The sequence below is a fragment of the Hippichthys cyanospilos genome, chromosome 1 (assembly GCF_059441005.1).
Source record: "Hippichthys cyanospilos isolate Australia breed blue-spotted pipefish chromosome 1, RoL_Hcya_1.0, whole genome shotgun sequence".
NCBI lineage: Eukaryota > Metazoa > Chordata > Actinopteri > Syngnathiformes > Syngnathidae > Hippichthys > Hippichthys cyanospilos.
In genome coordinates, this window is record NC_142369.1 from 33930189 (window position 1) to 33951292 (window position 21104).

The window sequence follows — 21104 nt, forward strand, 5'->3', positions numbered from 1 at the left end:
TTCACTGCAGGATGTCAGGTTTTGTTTTATGGATATGAGGAGGACTCAAAATAGGCAGTGACTTATTTATTCAAAAGAATATTCAATCTAGTATCTTTTAGTACAGTTTAGAATGTTTTTGTTGCATGCAGAAATAAGATTTTCTGTGCCCAAAAGACAGCCCACGACCCTTGTGTAGACTGCGATTAAGAAAATGGATGGATGCATGGATGTTCTCTGTAGCAGTTTGTTGACTTGATAAATGCAAACCAATATCGTTTTTGTTCATAACCAGACAAAATCATCTGAATGCCGCACTAAGAATGGACTACGAATAAATGTTGTTGCACATGGCTTGGCATGTCTTCCGCATAGGTTTGAAGAAGACGGCGTACTTTCTACCGTCCTGGCAGGGCGATGCTGCACTCTTCAATGTTAATGGCTCATTCTTGGTCGTTAATGCACGCAAGATGCACTGCATGTCTGGCTGCTGCTTTCAGTCGTCAAGCATTCTCTCTCATATGGTAATATGGAGGGGATGGCTATAGGCTCCCATCAATAATGAGATGCTGTGTTCACTCTGGTCTTTTGTAGTGAAAATTGCGGAATATTTCCACCCCAGTCAAGGGAAAGCGGCTTTTTCTTCCCAGAAAGCAAAATTAAATGACAAATGAAATGAATACAAATGTGACTGCCATTAATGTCAACAGCCATTTTCTGTTGTTCTGATCCGCTGTCTCACAAAACCCCTCATGTTTGCTTGGGTGTTCAACACATGCATTATAACAAGCATTTTGGAATGCTTTGTTTGTAAGCTTTTGTTAGACCAATATGAGCTGGATTTTAACTAAATATTGTCTCTACACTACTGGCGATCCCGTCCATTCCAGGTAAACCTTGAAAGCCATATTGTTCAAACCTGGAGCTTCCCAAAGTGTGTTAGACCCTTAGAGGGACCCGTAGATATTGCAGGTCAAATGGTGGCAAGGCTGCAGAAGTGACATACCATATTTCTTCGAGTACAAGTTGAGTGTTTTTTTTTTTTCAGCCCTCATATTAGGGGCGTCGACTTATACCCGCATAACTCAAAACGACCAATTTTTTCCACTTATCTGTGTTTGAATATCATGAATTCAAACGCAAATTAAGTTGTCATTTACAAATATGTGTGTGTGTGTGTGTATATATATATATATATATATATATATATATATATATATATATATATATATATATATATATATATATATATATATGTACACACCTCTAATTTGACATAGTATATATCCGTTCACGAGAATGTGTGGCTCTTTTTTTCAATGGACTTTGACGCATTATGAAAAAGCCAGCTTGATTTGTCTCCTTCAGTCAGGCATGGATGTCAGCAGGTGGGGGGGGAAACAGCGAAGGGCAACCTACTACACTCTGATCTCACAACAGTCCTCACTTGGGTAAAGAACATCCCAAGCAAGATTATCAGCAAATCATCTCCTAAGACCTCAGTTACAAACAAATAGGACGGGTCCGAAGATGACGACCCGTGGAAAAGTAACGAGGATGTTTGAATAATTGACGAGGAAATAAGAGAGGGCAAACCGGAGGTAAATGGGAGAAGTTATTTGTTGTGTCAGATAGTGATGATGATTTTTAGGGCTTTTTGACAATTTCACATTCAGCTGTGTCAAAAAATAAAGCATTGAAATTTCAAATCATTTTACTGTTAGTTTCAGCATTTGCGCCAACGTGCGTACATTGCCTTGTTTCGTTTTTGACCCTCCCCCCCCATAACCACAAAAGTATGTTATTTGATATATGATGTAGAAATGACTCTAAAAGTACCATAATTTCATGATTTTAATAACACTCACCATGTGTTTTAATTGAATAGCCATGATCTGAGCAACCACTTAATTCAAGGGTAGACTTATTATCGCATTTTTGTAACATTCACTCAAAATTAAGTCAAAGAAAGGGGGGTCAATTTATAAGTTACAGTAGGTCGACTTGTACTCTGAGAAGTAGGGTAACTTCAGTTTTTGAACTATTAAAATTATGTTTTACATTTATTGTACTATGTTTAATTTGCTTAATTTACATCAGTGGTTCTCAAATAGTGCGGTGGGCACTCCAAGGGGGGCGTGAAGTGATGCCCGGTGGGGAGTGGATGACCCCAGGGAAAAGGCATATGAAGTGTAATCACAATAAAATAGGAATTTTCGTCTTCTTTTTTTTTAAGTTTCAAGCACTGTGTTGGTTATTTTGTTCAGTTTTAGATTCATATAAACCCTGTAAAAAATAATTAACAGTTATTGAAAGTTTATTTATATTGCTTTTTCTTCCTTTGTTAAAAGGATGCAGGTTTAGATATACTCAACTTACGAAAGGGTTTGTCTTTCCTGGGGGTGGTGCTGCAAAATACAATTGAGAAGCACTGATTTAAATGAACAACATCTATGCAGATGATGATTGTGAGGACCAAAGAAAGCTGTGTTTTTGGTTTGTTTGTTTTATTCATCAGGAATCAGCATGTTTAAACGTTAGCATATTTTCAATCTTTTTCAGGGGTGGCAGAGTTCATCACCCCGTTAGTGGTGGGGTGAAAGATAAGTGGAGGGGGTCCAGGGTGGGGGGATTTTGGGAACTACTGGTGTAACCTGCTCGTTCTTTTTACATCACTGTCCTATCTTGAAATTCCATCTTGATATGTTTTTCATCACCCAGCGGACAAGAAGCCCATGGTGACCAATGTCACTGTCAGCGATGTGTCATGGGACAGCTTCCTCCTATCCTGGTCTGTAGAGGAGGGGGCCTTTGAAGCGTTTCTGATCGAGGTTACTGACGCAGAGACAGGCACTGGGTGGCAAAATCACACTGTGCCCTCCGATGCTCGCAGCATTGTCATCTCTGGCCTCAGTCCTACCACCTGGTACAGGGCCAATCTGTACGGGGTGTACAGGGGCCTCTTCTTAGATCCTGTCTTTGCAGACACCATCACAGGTATAAACGCCGTCAATGCTGGGGCCTTACTCTTTCCTATGCTTGATTCCTCTTTTGCCGCTTCACTTTGCGAGAGACACTATCTGCGTAGACTTTCCAAATGAGAGGTAGTTGAGAGGGTCCCATTGTTGTCATGGACTTCTGCTCTCTCAAAGTGTTTAATTGAACCTCTTCTTTCACTTTTTTCTTTTTATTCTCTTGTTTTTGATACCTGACAACTGAAACTCAGCATAGAAAAGACAAGATGAGCACAAACATTTTTGTTGTTGGAAAACCATGTTAAAAGGAGAACACAAACACAGACTAACCATCACTAATTCTGCCAGATGAGTGCAACAAATCACTCATCGACGATATAATCCTTTGTGTCCGTCTGTTTTAGCAGAAAACCTGGTAATACGGTACTGTTTTTGCAGTCATTGTTGGTTTATAAAAGGAACTTTACCGAATGCCCTGAAGACGTAAGAAGAATTTGTATCAAATGAGGGTATCACGTATGACAATTAAACACAAAAGAATAGTTTATACAGCATTGTCTTACCTGGACTTGAAGAGTGTGTAGTTTTCACTGGTTGAAGGTGCTTCACACATGAAAACAAATGATCTCCATATGTCACAGGTGACAAACACTGGTCTTCGAAGGCCACTGTCCTGCGTTATTGCGCTTTACCACTGACGTACACTGGCGACCAAAAATAGGGCCCCTTATCTGCTATGTGTCAGGGAGAAACCTGTCTAAGAGCATCTTTTGAGTGTTTTAACAGGTAAAACAGGTGGATTGGTGTTCATCCACTTCGCCAATTCCAGTCAATATCCGTAATTAGAATGCTCTGAATTTCACTGTCAGCGGGATGTAAATAATATAGCAAAATGATTAATTATACATTGCCCATTGTCTATCAGAGCCTTTTAAAACGAAACATAGCCTAAAACAATACTTTTTGAACAATAATAGGAATCTTGTAGGACAAATTTGCATCATAGTAAAACTGAACCGATCCAGGGTTCATTTATAGCTTTTGTGATTATGTGTCATTCGAGCATTAATCATCATTCAACATTTTAAAGACTTGGATCAGTCAAGTGGGTTCAAAAAAATGGAAGAACTGACAAGAATTAAATTAAAACTGGAGGCTTTTGTTAATTTGTATGAGGCTGCTCGTCTGTATGCATCCCTAGTCCCCCAAAGACTGCTCTTCATTCTCAGCCTGCCATTGCCCGTGAGCTCTCGTGCTTGGGTGCCAGGGATTCTGAGGCCAAAGAGAATATGGCATACACTCAACACAGTCTATTTATTGTCTACATGTTAAGGGTTGATCAAACAAACTTTTTTTCAAGAGCATTAAACATTCCAAGTAACGAAAGCAAACGCTGACTAACTTAATGATGTCATGCACAGTAGTCAACACTAATCAAGAGGAGAAAGACATTACAAGAGAGATTAAGTCCACTAAATGAAACACACTAAGCAAGGGAACTTTGATTCGCCAAATAGTTTTATGTAACAAATGACAGACGGAACCACAAACACATGTGGACAGCATGCTGAATTATCTCGGATCACTCAAGAATTCTGTCACAAACTAACAGTAAAGTTGTTGGGTGAAGCTCCAACATAGTTTCTGCTCGCAGACAATTGTTGCTGCAGGCATTGCTGCACACCCTCATCCAAATAACAAGATTGCTTTTGTGAGCAAGGAGCTGTTCCCCCAGGATGTGGGGGTGTGCAGACAGACACGGTGGACGTAGCAGTAGTATTGAGAGGGTGAAATCAGAAGCATGCTTGTGCTTGTAAACAGATGGATGTGAGCCTCTTTCTGTTGTACTGACCAGTTAAAGCTGCCACTGGTGGCCAATGAAGAGTGACAGCACCCTTGGATTTGTCTTCTCTGCTTCTCATTTTCACTGTTACTTCTCACAACAAATGCCTTATGCATTATTTTGCCCATACAAACAAAGGGGTTTGATACAAACCCCTGAGACCCTCAGATGTTGTTGTGTTTTTAATGAGCAGGGGCACTAAGCTTTATTCTTGCTTTTTTCTGACCCTTTAATATGCATTCTTATTCCAAGACTGGTTCAAAAGCTTTTTCCGGTCCATGTGTTCTTGTATCCATATGAGCTACTGTACGTTTCTCTGGCTAATTAGCTTGTGGTTTTTCACTAGCAACTGTAGACTATTGTAGACTATATGCAGGCTGCTCATAATCAGTGTTGGGCAAGTTACATCAAAACTGTAATGCATTATTTATTACGTATTACTGTCATTTCAAAGTAATGTGTTCCATTACAATATCACTGTATTTGAAATGAAATGTTTTATTACTTTCAACAATATAACTGGAAATATGGATTTGCCATTCTAATGTAACTCATTACGCTCATTACACCTCCAATGGAAGGTTGTCTTAATCTTAAAAACAGTACAAATCAATTACCGGTAATCTGTAATGTACAAACAATTGAAGACAAGATACAAAATGTATTTTTAATATTTTAATCCCTAATTTCTTTATTATGAGCGTATTTAGCTGCACAGCATAGGGATGCACTGTTTATGCTTTAGGCAGAAACAGTTAGTGCGTTTCACAATTTCAGTATTCTGATTGAAATTCAGTCGGCTTGGTAAGGGACAGACTAGGGCTAACGTTAGCGGCTAGCCTAAGTCATTGTTATTGTATTATTGTTTAACATGAGTTTGTGCTTCATCTTGATATACATTGATCACAACTATTTATAGACCATAGCAATTATACTGTGAAGATTAGCGTTAGCTTATCTTGTCATTATTACTAGTTGCGACAGGGATCTCGCTGTCAAGGTTTTGAAATGCTGGCGAATCCACTGTGGAAAGCGGCAGCATATCTTCTACGTTCTACATACTCTGCCACAAGTCTCCCAACCTCTGGAGGTCAAAGTGGTACCCCTGAGCGAAAGAACTTTCTGCGAACTTCCCATTCGTAACTTTCCGCGTGTTTTCTTTGGGCGAAGTGGACAGCTCTTAAAATGTCCTGGGCGAATGTCCATTTTGTGTAGGTACAGTATTGTCCATATTCAACCTGTGCTGCCGCATTCACCTCTGCTGTAGTCGATACCAACAACACGATGTAAACGTTTTCCTCCAGACTTTTCTCCTGCGATCTTGTGGCGTTTTGGGCGAATTTGGGACACGCACACGCACGCACACACTACTTTCAGATTAAAAATGCATTTTAATGCATTGCGTTGCTCTCATTTGTAAAATATTACTTTTTTGCGTGTGTGTAATTCATTAACTACCACTTTGCAGCGAAAAGTAATGCAGCACAGTTTTTGTAATGCAATACTTCCAACACTGCTCATTTTAGCTGCTCGCTGAGCCGCTTTTCATCAGCCCATAGGCTCATTTGTAAGCAGTGCTCAAAACCCTTGAAGTGCTTCTCCTCTAGTACACTATACGCAGAAAGTACTGAAACACCTGATCATGAAACTTCCGTTGGATTCGATATTTGTGCACGCAAAAACAAGAAATACTCGATTGTGTATTTGGAACCTGATCTGCTAAACATGGACACCCAGGGTTACATCTGTCAAATCTGCAGTTTGTGCAGTTCATGTTGTGAAATGGGCAACAAAGTATGTGGTCTGCAAATCAGGTGATAACTTGCACATACGGTGGTGCCAAAATCATGCTTGAAAATTAGAAGTGGCAGGATGAACTTTTCTAATCAAACACATTATTGTGATGTCTTATTTAATCAGAAATGAAATGTTGAAACTTATGTATGACCAAAGGGCTGAAGCCAACTTGAATTCAATTTTGTAAGCCAGCCGGATAATTGTTGGTGTTTGAAAATAAACGTACACTACACACCTAGATACTCTAACTACTTTTTTTTTCTGAAAGCTTAAAGTCTAAAAGTGATTCATAATGCACAAGTTCACACTTTTTAACTCAAAAGCACCAACACGGCTTTGTAACTTTAGTGTGTGAACACAATTCACTGCTTTAAACATGATTTTCTTTTTTTAATTCTACATGATTCTTCATGATTTCTATGATCAATACACTCCTTACAAACTTTATACATGTTCTGCCACTGTCTGGCCACACTGTCACAGGAGAAAACAGTTTTAGATCATTACTTTGCTTTGTAATCAGCCTGAGCACTATAAATCAATGCTTGATCCATTGCGTATTTATCACAATGTTTCTTTAACATCTAAGCCTTACGAGTTTCACAGAAGAGCAAAACTGACTTTTCCTTGTCACTTAGAGACTGAACCACAGGTGCAGGCTCTCCTACTGTCTGACATCACTCCTGAGAGCTTTAGGTTGGTCTGGACGGCAGAAGAAGATGCCTTTGACACCTTTGTGATAATGGTGAGCCAGGCTGAGAGCCCGGACCAACCACAAGAAATAGTCTTGGGCGGCGAAGAGAGAAGCACAGAAGTGAAAGACCTCAGCGAGGACACAGAGTACAAAATTGAAATCTTTGGACTAATTTTGGGAAGGCGTTCCAAGTCTGTAATCGAGGGATTGAGAACAGGTACAACTTGAAAGGACGATCCTAAGGAATGAAAATTAGTTGAGGAACTTCGTTTGTCTTCTCGTCGTGATCAGTGTTTCTGTCTTATGTACTATTAGCTCTCACAAGCATGAACAAGTTATTAGTACTAACCAAATGATGAACACAGTATGTGTCCAAGCCACTAGATGCAGGAATTCAAAGGATAAAATCCAAGTATATTTCATTTAAGTGACAGATTTAGAACATGCTTTTTTTTTATGCCACTGTTGTGTTCGTGTGGCCTTGTGTCAGTGGCTTGGTTTCTATCAGTAATTCTGAGTGGTTGAAGTGAACTGCGACCATCATTAAAAAAATGAGATTGCGAATTGGGTCCAAATATTTATCCCAAACTTGTCAGAGATGTCAGTTGACTACCACTCAGGATATTTACTGAGCAGTCTTGCAATTCTATTATGATATTTATCTAGTTGAATGTCTTTGATTTTTTTTTTTATGGTGAGGAGGCGGGGCTACTGTCTCTGTCCAATAGAATTGGTGTCTATGGCTGTGCCCCTTTTCCTGCCTGGGGGTAAGGCTTTACTCTTGGCTTCTGTGGCGGATGTTTTGTCTCTTGATGAAATGGGGGCAAGTTAATCTCCTCAGGTCTGTCACGCAAGATACTGTTACTATTGGCCGTTACTGGGACGGGATCTCTGTCAGCACTGGCTTCCACTCGTCTCCTTTTGTCTGTCTGCATCACAGTATCTCTTCCCTTCCTTTCCTCTATGCCTTGTAGGGGAGGACTGTGATCAAGCTACGGCCTCCTTTTCTACTTTAACAAATATGTTCTAATGCTAAAATGGTTGATTTTTGGCATATTTGCATATACATTGACCCAATTTACTCTTTTGTGCCAGTTCCATATTGCTCCTCAGTTTGAGATTGCAATGGCCGTATTGACTCACAACCTTCTGTTTTGTCGATTTTGTGGCTCATGTGTCATTTCTACCAGATCTGGGGCCACCCAAAGGTATTCGCTTCTCTGATGTCACTGACTCATCGGCTACTGTCCATTGGGCAGCTTCAAGAGCCCGAGTGGACAGCTACAGGGTCACATATGTGCCTGCTCATGGAGGTCAGTCTCAACACGTGTAGGCAAATAAATTTGATGATCTAGAACCTAAATCAGACTCTTTTAACCAAGTGCTTTCACTTCTTTCACTTTATAATAGTAAGTGTTTTGCGCTGAAAAATTCTAAGCAAAATTTTACGAGGAGAATTTTGGCGTACATTTTACTCCATAGTATTTTTTTAAGCCACTTCAGGGTTGAGGAACAAGCCCACAACCTTCAGGTTGCCAAAAGGCCCTTCTACTACCAGTAGAAGGTAGTGCTTCTCAAAATGGGGTCCATGGCCTGACTGCAGGGGGTCCGTGAAATAATTTGGGTTATGAAAAAAAATACACATTTGTGTTCATGTAATTTTATTTTATATCAAATTGTGAATGTATTCATGACTTTTCGATAAAGCAATCAATTCAACCAGTTTAATAATATATTATTAAAAATGTAATAATTTTTAAATTTGTCAAATACACCCACATATTCCGCATCATTGTCAAAGAGCTTGAACCACACGCCCACAGTACCTCTGTTATCTACTTAGCTATGGATGTGTTTATAATACCATCCACTTCATCTAGTGAGAAAAAAAAGCAGTTTGAACAAAAAAATACAAAGACGATGACATCAAATCTGGATTTATTGAAAACAACATTGGATGACCAAAATGCCTTTTTTTGGTTGTTTGTTTTGTTCCTGCAAACATTTGCAATGGGGGTCCTCCGAAAATTATTTTCCTAAAAAGGGCCCTTGACTCCAAAAAGTTTGAGTCTATCACTCGTGTCTCCAAAAGGAGACCCCAAAAAATGACTTGGATTTTTTCCCCCAATAAACTAATACTCCACAATTAGTGGAAAAACTCCCAAGTTTTTTTTTTTTTTTAAAAGCTCGTGTTACGCTGTGAGATTAATTGACACATTGTAAATGTAATTTCGCTGTGAAATGATGTAATGGTGCCTCCTTAAGTGATCTAGAATCTGTGTGTTTGTCTGGACACTCAGGAAATGCTAAGACTCTTACAGTGGACGGATCAAATTCACAAACTGTTCTACCCAACCTGACACCCGGTGTCACCTACGAGGTTACTGTCATTGCGCTCAAGTCTCAAAGGGAGAGTGAGCCTGGATCAGACAGTGTCACTACTGGTAAGATTTGTGTTACGCTAATGAAAAAGAAATCATGTGATCATTGCCACACGGATGTCAGAAACATCAATAGAAAGATATGCACAGTAAAATAAATGCAAGATCCAAAAGTTGATGCACCCAATACAGTATTTTTACAATAGATTTAATTACACTTGTGCCAGGTGCCAGATCCTAATAGGGGCTGGTGAGACATGATCGACATCCTCCAGACTTTCCCACCAGCTACTCATATTTTACTGTTTGTTTGTGTTACAGCTTTAGATAAACCCCGTGGACTGACTGCAGTAAATATTACAGACACTGGAGCGCTACTTCTCTGGCAGCCCGCCATTGCGACAGTGGATGGCTATGTTATTACATACAGTGCAGACTCAGGTAAAAATTTACATACGGTGCATTGCTTGAAACCGTAGGACAATTCTCTACAACCAGATGATCTCCTGATGGCAGTGTTGAATGCCACACATCCGATTTTTTTAAAAGCTACCCAGGCCACTTGGGTATGAGGTACTAAATTCTATACCTTTCCGATCTTTATTCATGCAACTTCAGTTTGAACGACCAGGTCGCATTCATTCGACTCACACGTCACAAACAAGCAACAATTCTGCACTCAAAAAGGCGCAAGCAGGTTAGAAAAAACAAAACAACAATACCGGACGAGGTGAGGACAACTCAATGAAGGGAAAGCAAGGTGTATTTTGTCTCTTTCTCCCTCTCGGAGCAAGGGAGAGAGACATTGATGGTACGGCAGGAAATGCCATGACAAAAGAACTCCCACTTCCACTTTTTGTTTACTCCTTAAATTTGACAGATGAAAAATATTCTGTCTCCGCTATGACAGAAATTTCAACATTACCAGTTCCTTCCAATAACACATCACGTCTGTGATGTCATGGGACAATATTGGGCTGTTTAGAGTTCAAACATACGTCATATTAAGGTTGCATTCATTTGGAAATGTGAACAAAATACAATTTCACAAAAATAAAAGAAAAAGAAAACATGAAATTCAGCATTAAGCCCTGTAGTGTGACCTAGCCTTATTTGCTTCACTTAAGAAGGTAGTTGGAATAATCAAGTGACCCTAAGAGCTTCATTGTCTAGGATTTGTTACATGTAATGGTTATAGCTGTCTCAAATACTCATAGGAAAAAAATCCAGCATTTCCTTTATGGAAAACACGCACAAGCACTCTCATACAGCATTTTTTTTTCTTGCCTTTTTGTGTCCCCTAGTGGCTCCAGTGATGCAGCGCGTGTCAGGAAATGTGGTGGAGTTTGCAATGAGCACCCTGGTACCAGCAACACGATATACTGTAAAGGTCTTTGCAATTAGGGATTTGGCCAAGAGTGCAGTTACTACAACAGAATTCATCACAGGTGGGCTTTTGTTCCGCCATAAAAAAAAAAAATGCATTACATATCATAGATTGACTTAATAAACATGTTGATGAAATAACAAATTGTGATGCATTAGCAAAGAAATCTTGACAGCCCCTTCTCTGTTCAAGATGTCGATGCACCCCAGGACCTGGCAGCGAGCAACATCCAGACAGAGTCAGGCATGTTAACCTGGAGGCCGCCACGTGCCGACATTACTGGCTACATCCTCAGTTTTGAATCTGCTGATGGCATCATTCGGGTAAATACATACTGTAATTTCTCACTTTAACTGTACCGTAACACATGCAGTAATACAACATATTTTGGGGTCATCTCAGGAGGTAGTTCTCAGTCCCACTGCAGTTTCCTACAACATGGTTCAGCTAAGTGCCTCAACAGAATATTCTGTTAGGCTGCAGGCCATCGCCGGCCCCAAAAGAAGCAGAGTAATCAGCACAGTCTTCAAGACCAGTAAGTAAATCCAAATGCGCCTACCCGTTTTGAGAGTAATGCATTACAAATGTAATGTAATGTAGGTTGAATATGGACAATACGGACACAAGATGGACACGCGTTTATGACTTTCAGTTTGTCACAGATAGACAAGAACAATATACAGTAATAGTTAGTTAGTGCACTTTGTGCGCGACACCTAAAGACCTGTCCATTTCGCGAAATAGGACCAGTCATCAAGTTTAAACTTTCTTTTGAATGCATTGATTAAACTACGCACATTTCCATAACCATTCCATTGGTTTTACACGTTTAACAAAGATGCATCTTTGCTTCATGTTACTCTTTGTCAATGCAAAACCTTTGTATATGCTAACATATAGCCAAGAGAAATACCTGGCACAAAAGAAAATGCCAATGAGCTAAGCACATACAAGGCAGCATTATATGACATGCTGAAGATAAGAACTAACATTAGCTAGCATGTTTTCCACAGTCACAAGTTGTTGGATCAACAAACAAACATTTTGGGCATATTATCATAAATGACAATATTCTTACAAAGAAAGTAAAACTTACTCTAGTACTAAATCTAGCACTCTTAGGCTGGATTTCACAGAGAGACAGAACAATATGTGTGTCACCGACTGCAACTACTCTCAACTGAAGCCACACCGCCCTTCCTCACTACAAAATGAAATATCAACAGCAGCTAGAGGTGGTGCCAAAAAACAAACATCAAGGCAAACAAAGCAAAAATGAATAAACTGTTAATGGATAAACTAAATCAGTTCTGAAACATTGGCCTGGTACCAGTTGATCCACAGACCGTGTTATGCAAATTTGAGAACTTTAGAGACGTTGCATTAAGTCACTTACATATCTGTGGAATTGTGCTGTGTGAAAACTGAACATTTCAGAGTGTTCTTTTATTGTGGCCAATCTAAGGCACACCTGTACATTAATCACACTGTCTAATCCGCATCTGGATGTCACAAACCTTTGTGTGGATTATCTTGGCAAGGGAGAAGTGCTCCTTATCATAGATTTAGGAAAAATTGTGAACAATTCATCCATTTTCTATAGCCTCTTATCCTCACAAGGGCCGCAGGCTTGCTGGTGCCTATCCCAGCTGACTTCGGCCAATAGGCAGGGGACATCCTGAAATGCCAGCCAATCGGAGGGCACAGAGAGACGAACAACTATTCATGCACCCAATCACACCTAAGGACAATTTAATATGTCAAATACACCTGCCAATGCCTGTTTTTGGAGTGTGGGAGGATGCAAGCATGCAAACTGGCCGGAGCCAGGTGGATTTGAACTCGGATCCCTGAACTGTGAGGCGGACGTGCTAACCTCTGCCCCACCGAGCCGCTCTTTATGATCAATGCATGGAGAAAAAGTTTTGCATCTCATAATGTGCTGCATTTATACTTATGTTTAGTGTGTGTGTGTGTATATATATATATATATATATATATATATATATATATATATATATATATATATATATATATATATATATATATATATATATATATTAGAATTACTAGCTTGATTAATTGAGCTCAACCTAGAGCAGAACTTAAGTAATGCGTGTGTATGTGTGTGTTTGTCTTTGTGCGTGCATGCATGTGTGCCTCCATATTTGTGTCTTAGCCGGCGTGCTGTACAAATATCCAAGAGACTGTTCCCAGGCCTTGCTAAATGGGGACACCATGTCTGGCCTGTACACCATCTATCTGGGTGGAGATGAGAGTCAGCCCCTTCAAGTCGTCTGTGACATGACCACTGACGGAGGCGGATGGATTGTGAGTCCCTGGCATGTTTGTAATATGTTGGACAGAGACAGTAAACGTAGTTGAGACATAATATGTCGAATTAAGAATTGCCATTTACTTGTGTTACGTGAATGCACTATGCGCACTACGGTGTGTCAGAGAGACCGAGTCAAATACAATTGACCATCGGTTTCAGTGCATAAGAGCGCAGAACCTACAAATATTTGGGCAAATATGTCAACACTGGTTAGTTAGCCCAGGCTTCCACGGACATAAAAATGGAGGTCACATCTAGAGGAGGGAAGTACATCGGCACCGAAATATATATAACGACTAGGGCTGGGCAATAATATTGATATATCACGATACGAAGTGACACAATAGGCGTATAGCAATACAACTTTGAGTTTCCAATATATCGCGTATCGGCTTTGAAACGCCTTTTTTTTTTTTAAATCTGTCTGTGATTTTATTTATACATTTATGATTGTATATGAATTATGTAGAATGTGTTATTATGTTCACCAGAATAAACTATCAAAGGGAGACTAAAAAAGATGCGATTGAAGTATTGATTTCGATTTTGATCTGCTATTTAATTAACAGATATCCATCCATCCATCCAGCCAGCCATTTACTATAAATGTGTTAAGACTAAACATGCAGGCATGTTCAGTCTATTAAAGAAAGGATGTTGCTGTTGGCAGACAATTACAAAAAAAATTACACAACTAAAAAAAAAATGATTAACTTCATACACCCTCTTTTTGCGTAAAGTTCCGATGTTATTACCTGCGTAATAGTCCAGTGTGGCTTATCCGTGATCAAAAAATTTTTTTGCTCATATTTTGCTGATGCGGCTGATATAAGAGTGTGCCTTATAGTCCAGAAAATATGGTATTCAAACCAGTGGATTTTAAAAGTGAATAACTGTGTAAATATTACACATTTCCCCTTTAAAGATAACGATGAAAGATTTGAAAATTCAAAATTTTCTTTCTAGAAAGTCATGGTAGTAGTAGTAGTAGTAAGACTTTAGTTTTACTTTAATGGCTATTTCAAAATCATCAAGATTATTTATATAATAACTGAATAACAGACAATGAAAATGTTCTTTCTTAATCATGAAATAATCTTAATTACCACGATCACACATCCTAGGTTTCGACCACCATATAGAGACATTTGAGCATATAATTTTAGATCATTTTTATTTAATTTTATTCTATATGTTTTATGTATTTTGACATTTTGTCACATTCTTAATATACTGGCCTAAGTCATTTGCAAAGTAACTATATGACACTGCTGAGATATTAAACCACAGAAATCTAATCTTTTTCTTTCATTTATCTTTTTTCATTGCAGATTTTTCTCAAACGCCAAAGTGGCAGACTGGAGTTTTTCCGCAACTGGAAGAATTACACAGCTGGCTTCGGGGACATGAATGATGAATTCTGGCTTGGTAATTTCTAGTTAAAAAAAAAAAAATGCATGTAATAATTCGTCCAAGATTCTATACTATACTGCACAGGTGTCAAACTCAAGGCCCAGGGGCCAGATCCGGCCCGCCACATAATTTCACGCGACCCACGAAATGCCCATTCCAATTCAAGTTTCCGGTCAAAATATCACATTTGTAAGTAAATTTGAAATTGTTTGGGGAAAAAGGAAACGCTTTTTGTCTTCACCCTCTCTCTGATTTCAAAACGAGTTGGAAGTGTGACAAATACACCCAAAATGTATTTTATCACAGTCATCCCGGCCCTCTGACAGAAACTAACTGCAACGTGGCCCTCGATAACGAGTTTGACACCCCTGCTATACTGTATTTCATTGGGCTTCTGTTTTAATTTTTTCATAAGAAGTGTTGTGAGTAATGCATTACAAAAGTAATGTAATTACACTGCAATGCATATTGTTTGGCCCTCAGGTCTGTCCAACCTGCATAAGATTACAGCAGGCGGTCAGTATGAGCTGCGAGTGGACCTTCGGGACAAGGGTGAAACAGCCTACGCTCATTACGACAAGTTCTCTGTCTCCGAACCTCGGACACGTTACAAAGTCCATGTTGGTGGATACAGTGGAACGGCAGGTAAAGATGAATAAAAGGATAAGGTCAAAGTATTTCAGTATTTTTCTCAGAATCTTTGACACAAAAATGTAGTACAATCACAGTTGAGCCTGTTGTCTGTGTTTGAAGGTGATTCAATGACCTACCACCATGGCCGTCCTTTCTCCACTTATGACCATGACAATGACATTGCAGTGACCAACTGCGCTCTTTCATACAAGGGTGCTTTCTGGTATAAAAACTGCCACCGTGTCAATCTCATGGGAAGATACGGTGACAACAGTCACAGCAAGGTAAGACTGGGAGGAGGGAGAAGGGCACACATGCATCAATAAAACACTAAGCCAGGGGTTCTCAAACTTTTTGGAGTTGGGGACCCTTTTTAAAGAGAAAAGAAAACAAACAAAAACAATCATCATATTTAGCGATTTAGTGAAACTGCTGACTTCTCTGGTCATTGAGGTGACATTCCCTTGAGCACATCTTCATCTAGTGGATACATAACAGAATGCAATTGTAGCGCCAGCCACCGCTGTAGGCTTTGATTCCACGTAGCTTTGATCCCATGCGCCTTATAAACCACTGTGCCTTATATACGAATTAAAAAGAAAATCAGGCCATTCATTGAAGGTGCACCTTAAAATACGGTAATAAACCAAATTAATTAATTACGACATTAATTTGGTACCAGGTGTTTTTAGCCTAAAATCTGAAAAAAAAAATGGGAATAAAATAAATAAGTACTTGGAATTGAATGTCTAGACTTGAAAAATGTAAAGATATGTATTTGGAATTGAATGGGTTGAGTTCTAAGGTAATCAACTACTTTAGGTATTTAACCCTTTCACTGCCAATGACTGTTATAGACGCCAAAGATCCATTTTTACTGGCCTGGTCGTGAATGAGTTAATTACCAAAATTGTTTTCACAGACCCCCTGGAGTTAGGCCACGGACCTCCATAAGCAATATTTAAAAACATCAATTCATCAACAAATTTATGGGTTCAATAGTTTCACTCCTATTTTCATTTTATCCAAAGTCTCCCACTAAAATATGTACGTCAGACCCATACGATTTTTTTTAAACTGAACTGCAATTGTTCTTCCTCAGGGTGTTAATTGGTTCCACTGGAAGGGCCATGAGCACTCCATTGAGTTTGCAGAAATGAAAATCAGGCCATCCAACTTCAGGAATCTGGAGGGGCGAAGGAAACGCTCCTAGGTTTATCGCCGACGACAGCAGCGACAGCAGCATTGCTCCTACTCTTTTAGGACTCCCCGCAAAACATCTCAACCTAAACCTCGACCCGCCATGCGACGACCAAAGCCACTGCCGAGGCCCATGCTGCTTCCACGCAGATCAACACATCCTACTGTTCTCTTACAGGCTGCCTATATCTTCTGCTGCCTGTGCCAAAATTGATATGCATGTTGCAAACTGGACTTAAGTCAAGGCCGAAAAGATCATACACCAAAGAGAACAGAAGAAGTAGACAAGACCTGCTTATTCAAATTGTCTTGTGTTTGCAGCATTCGTCACGAGGCATGCGTGTAGCTTGGGCATTATGCTATGTACAGTACTGGATAGACCCCATCAAACGAGCCGAGCCATCTTAGGTTTGCGATAGCACATTTGTTAGTAGCGTATATGGCATGCAAAGCACAGCGATGACGACAAAATTGGAAACGAGATAGCACAAGTCGAATCAAAGACGCTGCCCCCTTTCCCCTCACCTTCAGTACATTCACCTCCCACCCACACCTAAATCGCCATTTGTTGGTCTTTGTGTGATAAAGATCCTGTCGTCTCTGTGCCACTTTACCCTTCCCTGGTTTCCTCATACTCCTCTACTCAAGCTCGATAGGATATATGTCGATATGAAAAAAGGAAAACATGAGATGGAATGCTTTCCGCTCATTTTGGGAGCCCCCGAGTCAAGCTCTACTGTATTGTGCATTAAAGGAGACATATTAAGTATTTTTCACCATTCACAATTATTTCCAGGTGGCTTGATAAAAGGCCCTTTTGTATTTCTTGGTCAAAGTACCCATATAATTAGCAGAGGTGGGCAATTGACAACTTTTTTGCTGGTCCAACAGTCGCCATTCGTCAGAGCCCAGCCCCCTTCTCGTAATCGCCGGTCCGTCATTTTTTCAAGCCAGACGAAATTGTAACCGTCGGTCCATCAGTCCATCTGTGTATTTTTGCACAACCTTCCGCCACCACTAGAGGTCAACAGTTTACTTTTTTCTGATCCGTCATTCCTCAGGCGCTGGTGTACTTCTGTCTGGACTCATGCTAATTCTTTTTTTTTCTGTTTAGTACTTACACTTAGTTAACGCCATGCCTTTGATTCTACAGTTACACTGCAATTGAAACACAACACAGTAAGCTTAGCATCAAAACAGAGCCAGCTTAGGGGTTTAACCCTCTCGGCTATAATACAGTACACTATAATGTTTCTTATGCAGGGGATGGGAGTGCAATTAGCAATCATGTCCACTGGATGGCATTATCATGCTTTACATGACACTCAAATGGTGTATGTTGGTTCCCATTTATAACTGCCTGCCCTACAACTATAGAAGACAGGTTCATTAAAATTTCTCTGAATTTGTCTAAATTTCATCTGTCACATACACTACAAGTCAAACAAAGTAATGCTGAGGTTGAATTTACGAAAAAAAAAAAACTCTTTAATTAGGGAATTAAAAAAATTCTCTATCTTGCATTTCCTGGCCAAGATCCAATTAGAGCAAGAATGCACAATTGGTCTGCATTGATTGGTTAGTCGAAAGACTGACCGCCATGCAGTGGAAATGCATCCCAGAACGCTCTTATCTGCAACAAACCTGAAACCAGGACTGAGAAATGGAGCAACTACAAATAAATCTCCTGTAAAGTCAGCTGTGTTATAGGAGAGAATGACAAGTAGTAAATTGAACAAACCCAGATCATTCTCACTGAACCTACAGTATTTCTCCACTGCTTGGTGATACTATAAAGTGACTATTGTCACATTGACTGCAGGTTGATTGCAGTTTCTACGATACAGGTGCAGCTATATAACAGATAAACATCCAAGACAGTTGAATTATATTTCAGTAAGTGAGGAAGCAGTAAGCACGGCGGGCTGACGGACCTATGACGAGCGTCTGACGTCATTTCTATCCCGACGAGTACAACGTCTGATGAAAATTGCAAATCAACATTTTTCATTCGCCAGGTTTTGTTTTTTTTTTTTTTTTTAGCATTCCAGTCATCCGTTGGTCTGTCAGCAAAACGAGCGTCCATCAGCGACAGGGTGCCCACCTCTGATAATTACAACTCTACTTTCATAGTACCAAAATTTTAACACTGTGCTGTACTTTGCTGTATGCTTTCAATTATAGTCTTCTTGGGAAAGGCACTGTGGATGGTTTATCATGCAAATAAGCCACAGGCTATAAAGCCCTTGTCTTCGGAGCCAATAGCGTTTCTTTTTCATGAAAACTTAGGGTGAAGCTTAGATGTTGTCTTCTGCCTGAAGTGAAAAGCAAATAGAAAAAGAATAAACCAGACAAAGGCAACCATTTAATAGCACTTTAATACCAAGCCGCAAGAAACAAAAAGCCATCCATCATTGCAGTGGATCCATGCATGTGGTGCATGTAGAAGACATTCCGCCAGACATCATTATTCCAGTCGCTGTCATTCAGAATGGCATGCTCACAGACACATTTACAAAAATGGACAACTCAAAAGATTGATGGATAGGCACGCACTCTATGACCCAACTATTTATATACATGCAATTACAGCTTTTCATAATATGTCCCCTTTAAAACACTGAAATACTCATTTATAATAATGTGTTTGATGAAACCAAGGCAGGACCTATTGATTATATATATTTTTCCCCATAGTTGGAGTAGTACAAATAAAATAGATATATGTCATAAATAAAGAGGATTTGTTGTGTTGTGACACAAAAGATTTTGATGCTCTTAATGTAAAAACATTGTAAGCTCATTATGTTGTTGAAAATGGTTGGATGAGCTCACTAGAAAATTGATAAGTGTTTTCAAACGCCCTCCTTCCCATAGCTGGATACTTACTAAACCACAGACCATCAATAGAATGCCTGTGTGTTTTTTTTTTTTTTTTCTTGTTCGTACTGATTTGTTTGTTTATAACTGGGTGAACAACAGGTGTTTCTCTGTAAAATGTATTACAATAAAACTTTGTTGTAAACGATGTTTTTTTTTTTCTAACAATTTGCATCACTCCAAACTTGCTTTAGTACAGATATTGTTGCATCATAGGGAATTGTAGGCCATAGAAACCTGAAACCATAATTATTTATTAGATCCTTAAGGCCCCTAAATTTTCATCTTTGTAGTACCATTTGTGGTAGCAGTGGCAGCAAAAATATTTCACTGGGGTGTCGGGGGCAACAATACCTCTCACATTGAGGGGAGGGGCACTGTCATATGTTTTTGAAGGCGTATAGTAGGGATGCACAATTGATTGCATTTTAATCGCGATCACGATATTGGCTGCCACGATTTATTAAGATGATCCTATGCGATGTTAGCATTTAATAAGCCAGCTACGTAGTACATGTCAAATCAAGCACTTTCAGCCATCCTATCACCAGGGGGCAAATGCAAGGTTAAGACTTCACTAACCTAAAGAAATAGCAAGCAAGCAAATCCTGCAAGAATGGCAGTAGCTTTGTTTATGCTTGACGCGTTTAGCGTGGCTCCACACATCAAAATGACATCTTTTTAGTAACCAGGCCCCTTCGTGTCCGCGCTGGTCAGATTTTCCGCAACGCATGCCACCCAGAATTTCTTTACGGCGTGTAAGAGGCAGGCAGAAAACATGGCGTACGAACTATTGCTGATGAAAGTTTGCCAGTAAATACTATTAAAAAAAAAAAAAAAAAACCTCCTGCTGAGCACGCACACAGAGGTAAGGGATCTGATAAAAATAAATAAATAAATAAATTTAAAAAAGCTTGGAAGAATTTTGATCATTTGAATTTACTAGTGTTGTTTGTATGCTGTGGGCACCATGGGAGAATATCAGCTGACTGCAGGGTAAAGCCGCACCAAGTATGAAGTGCTGCGAAACACATGTCGGCGATATATCACGCATCTTCTATCACGGTTTAGGGTTAGAGTGGGACGCGAAGACAACACTGAAGTTGAAAAAGGCAATTTAGTATATTAGTATATATATTTTCAGCCACACAAAATTTTGGAAAATAAAAATCCCCAATTGCACGCCTCCTTATAACAAACTGGTTTAATTTCCCCAAAAAAGGTTGCTGCCAATTATTTAATCAAAAACAGATAAAAAAATAAATAAATAAAATGTTGCTTTAGTTTTGCCGGCTTCATTGCCTTGTTAGCAAGCAATTGTAGACACAAAACTTACATTTTTTAAATTTTGTTAAATTTAAAAATTAATACATTTTTAAACCTATATTATACTGGTTGAATTGATTGCCTTATTGAAGAGCCATGACTACTTTAACAATTTAATTTAAAATAATATGAAATGAACACATATGTTTTTTAATTAATAACCTAATGTTCTGTCTTTCCTAGATGTTCCAATGGCTTCTATCGAGGTATACAGACAGCGTACAGCAAATAAGTATAAATCTTCTTTAATTGTATTGT

At 39.3% G+C, this 21104-nt stretch overlaps 1 protein-coding gene across 2 annotated transcripts in view; it reads left to right on the plus strand.

The window, feature by feature from the left end:
* tncb (tenascin Cb) overlaps positions 1-19665 on the plus strand; it is a 51812-nt gene extending 32147 nt beyond the window's left edge. Inside the window, exons 11-22 of one of the 2 annotated variants that reach the window (XM_088423908.1) lie at positions 2701-2976; positions 8479-8601; positions 9589-9732; positions 9991-10110; positions 10974-11117; positions 11249-11379; positions 11459-11591; positions 13236-13387; positions 14726-14822; positions 15291-15452; positions 15561-15724; positions 16543-19665. In XM_088423908.1, coding sequence (XP_088280034.1) covers positions 2701-2976; positions 8479-8601; positions 9589-9732; positions 9991-10110; positions 10974-11117; positions 11249-11379; positions 11459-11591; positions 13236-13387; positions 14726-14822; positions 15291-15452; positions 15561-15724; positions 16543-16653 — 1757 coding nt within the window. In that variant the 3' untranslated portion in view covers positions 16654-19665. The remainder of the gene's footprint in view (positions 1-2700; positions 2977-8478; positions 8602-9588; positions 9733-9990; positions 10111-10973; positions 11118-11248; positions 11380-11458; positions 11592-13235; positions 13388-14725; positions 14823-15290; positions 15453-15560; positions 15725-16542) is intronic. The other variant, XM_088423916.1, reaches the window with a different exon arrangement.
* The last annotated feature ends 1439 nt before the right edge of the window (positions 19666-21104 follow it).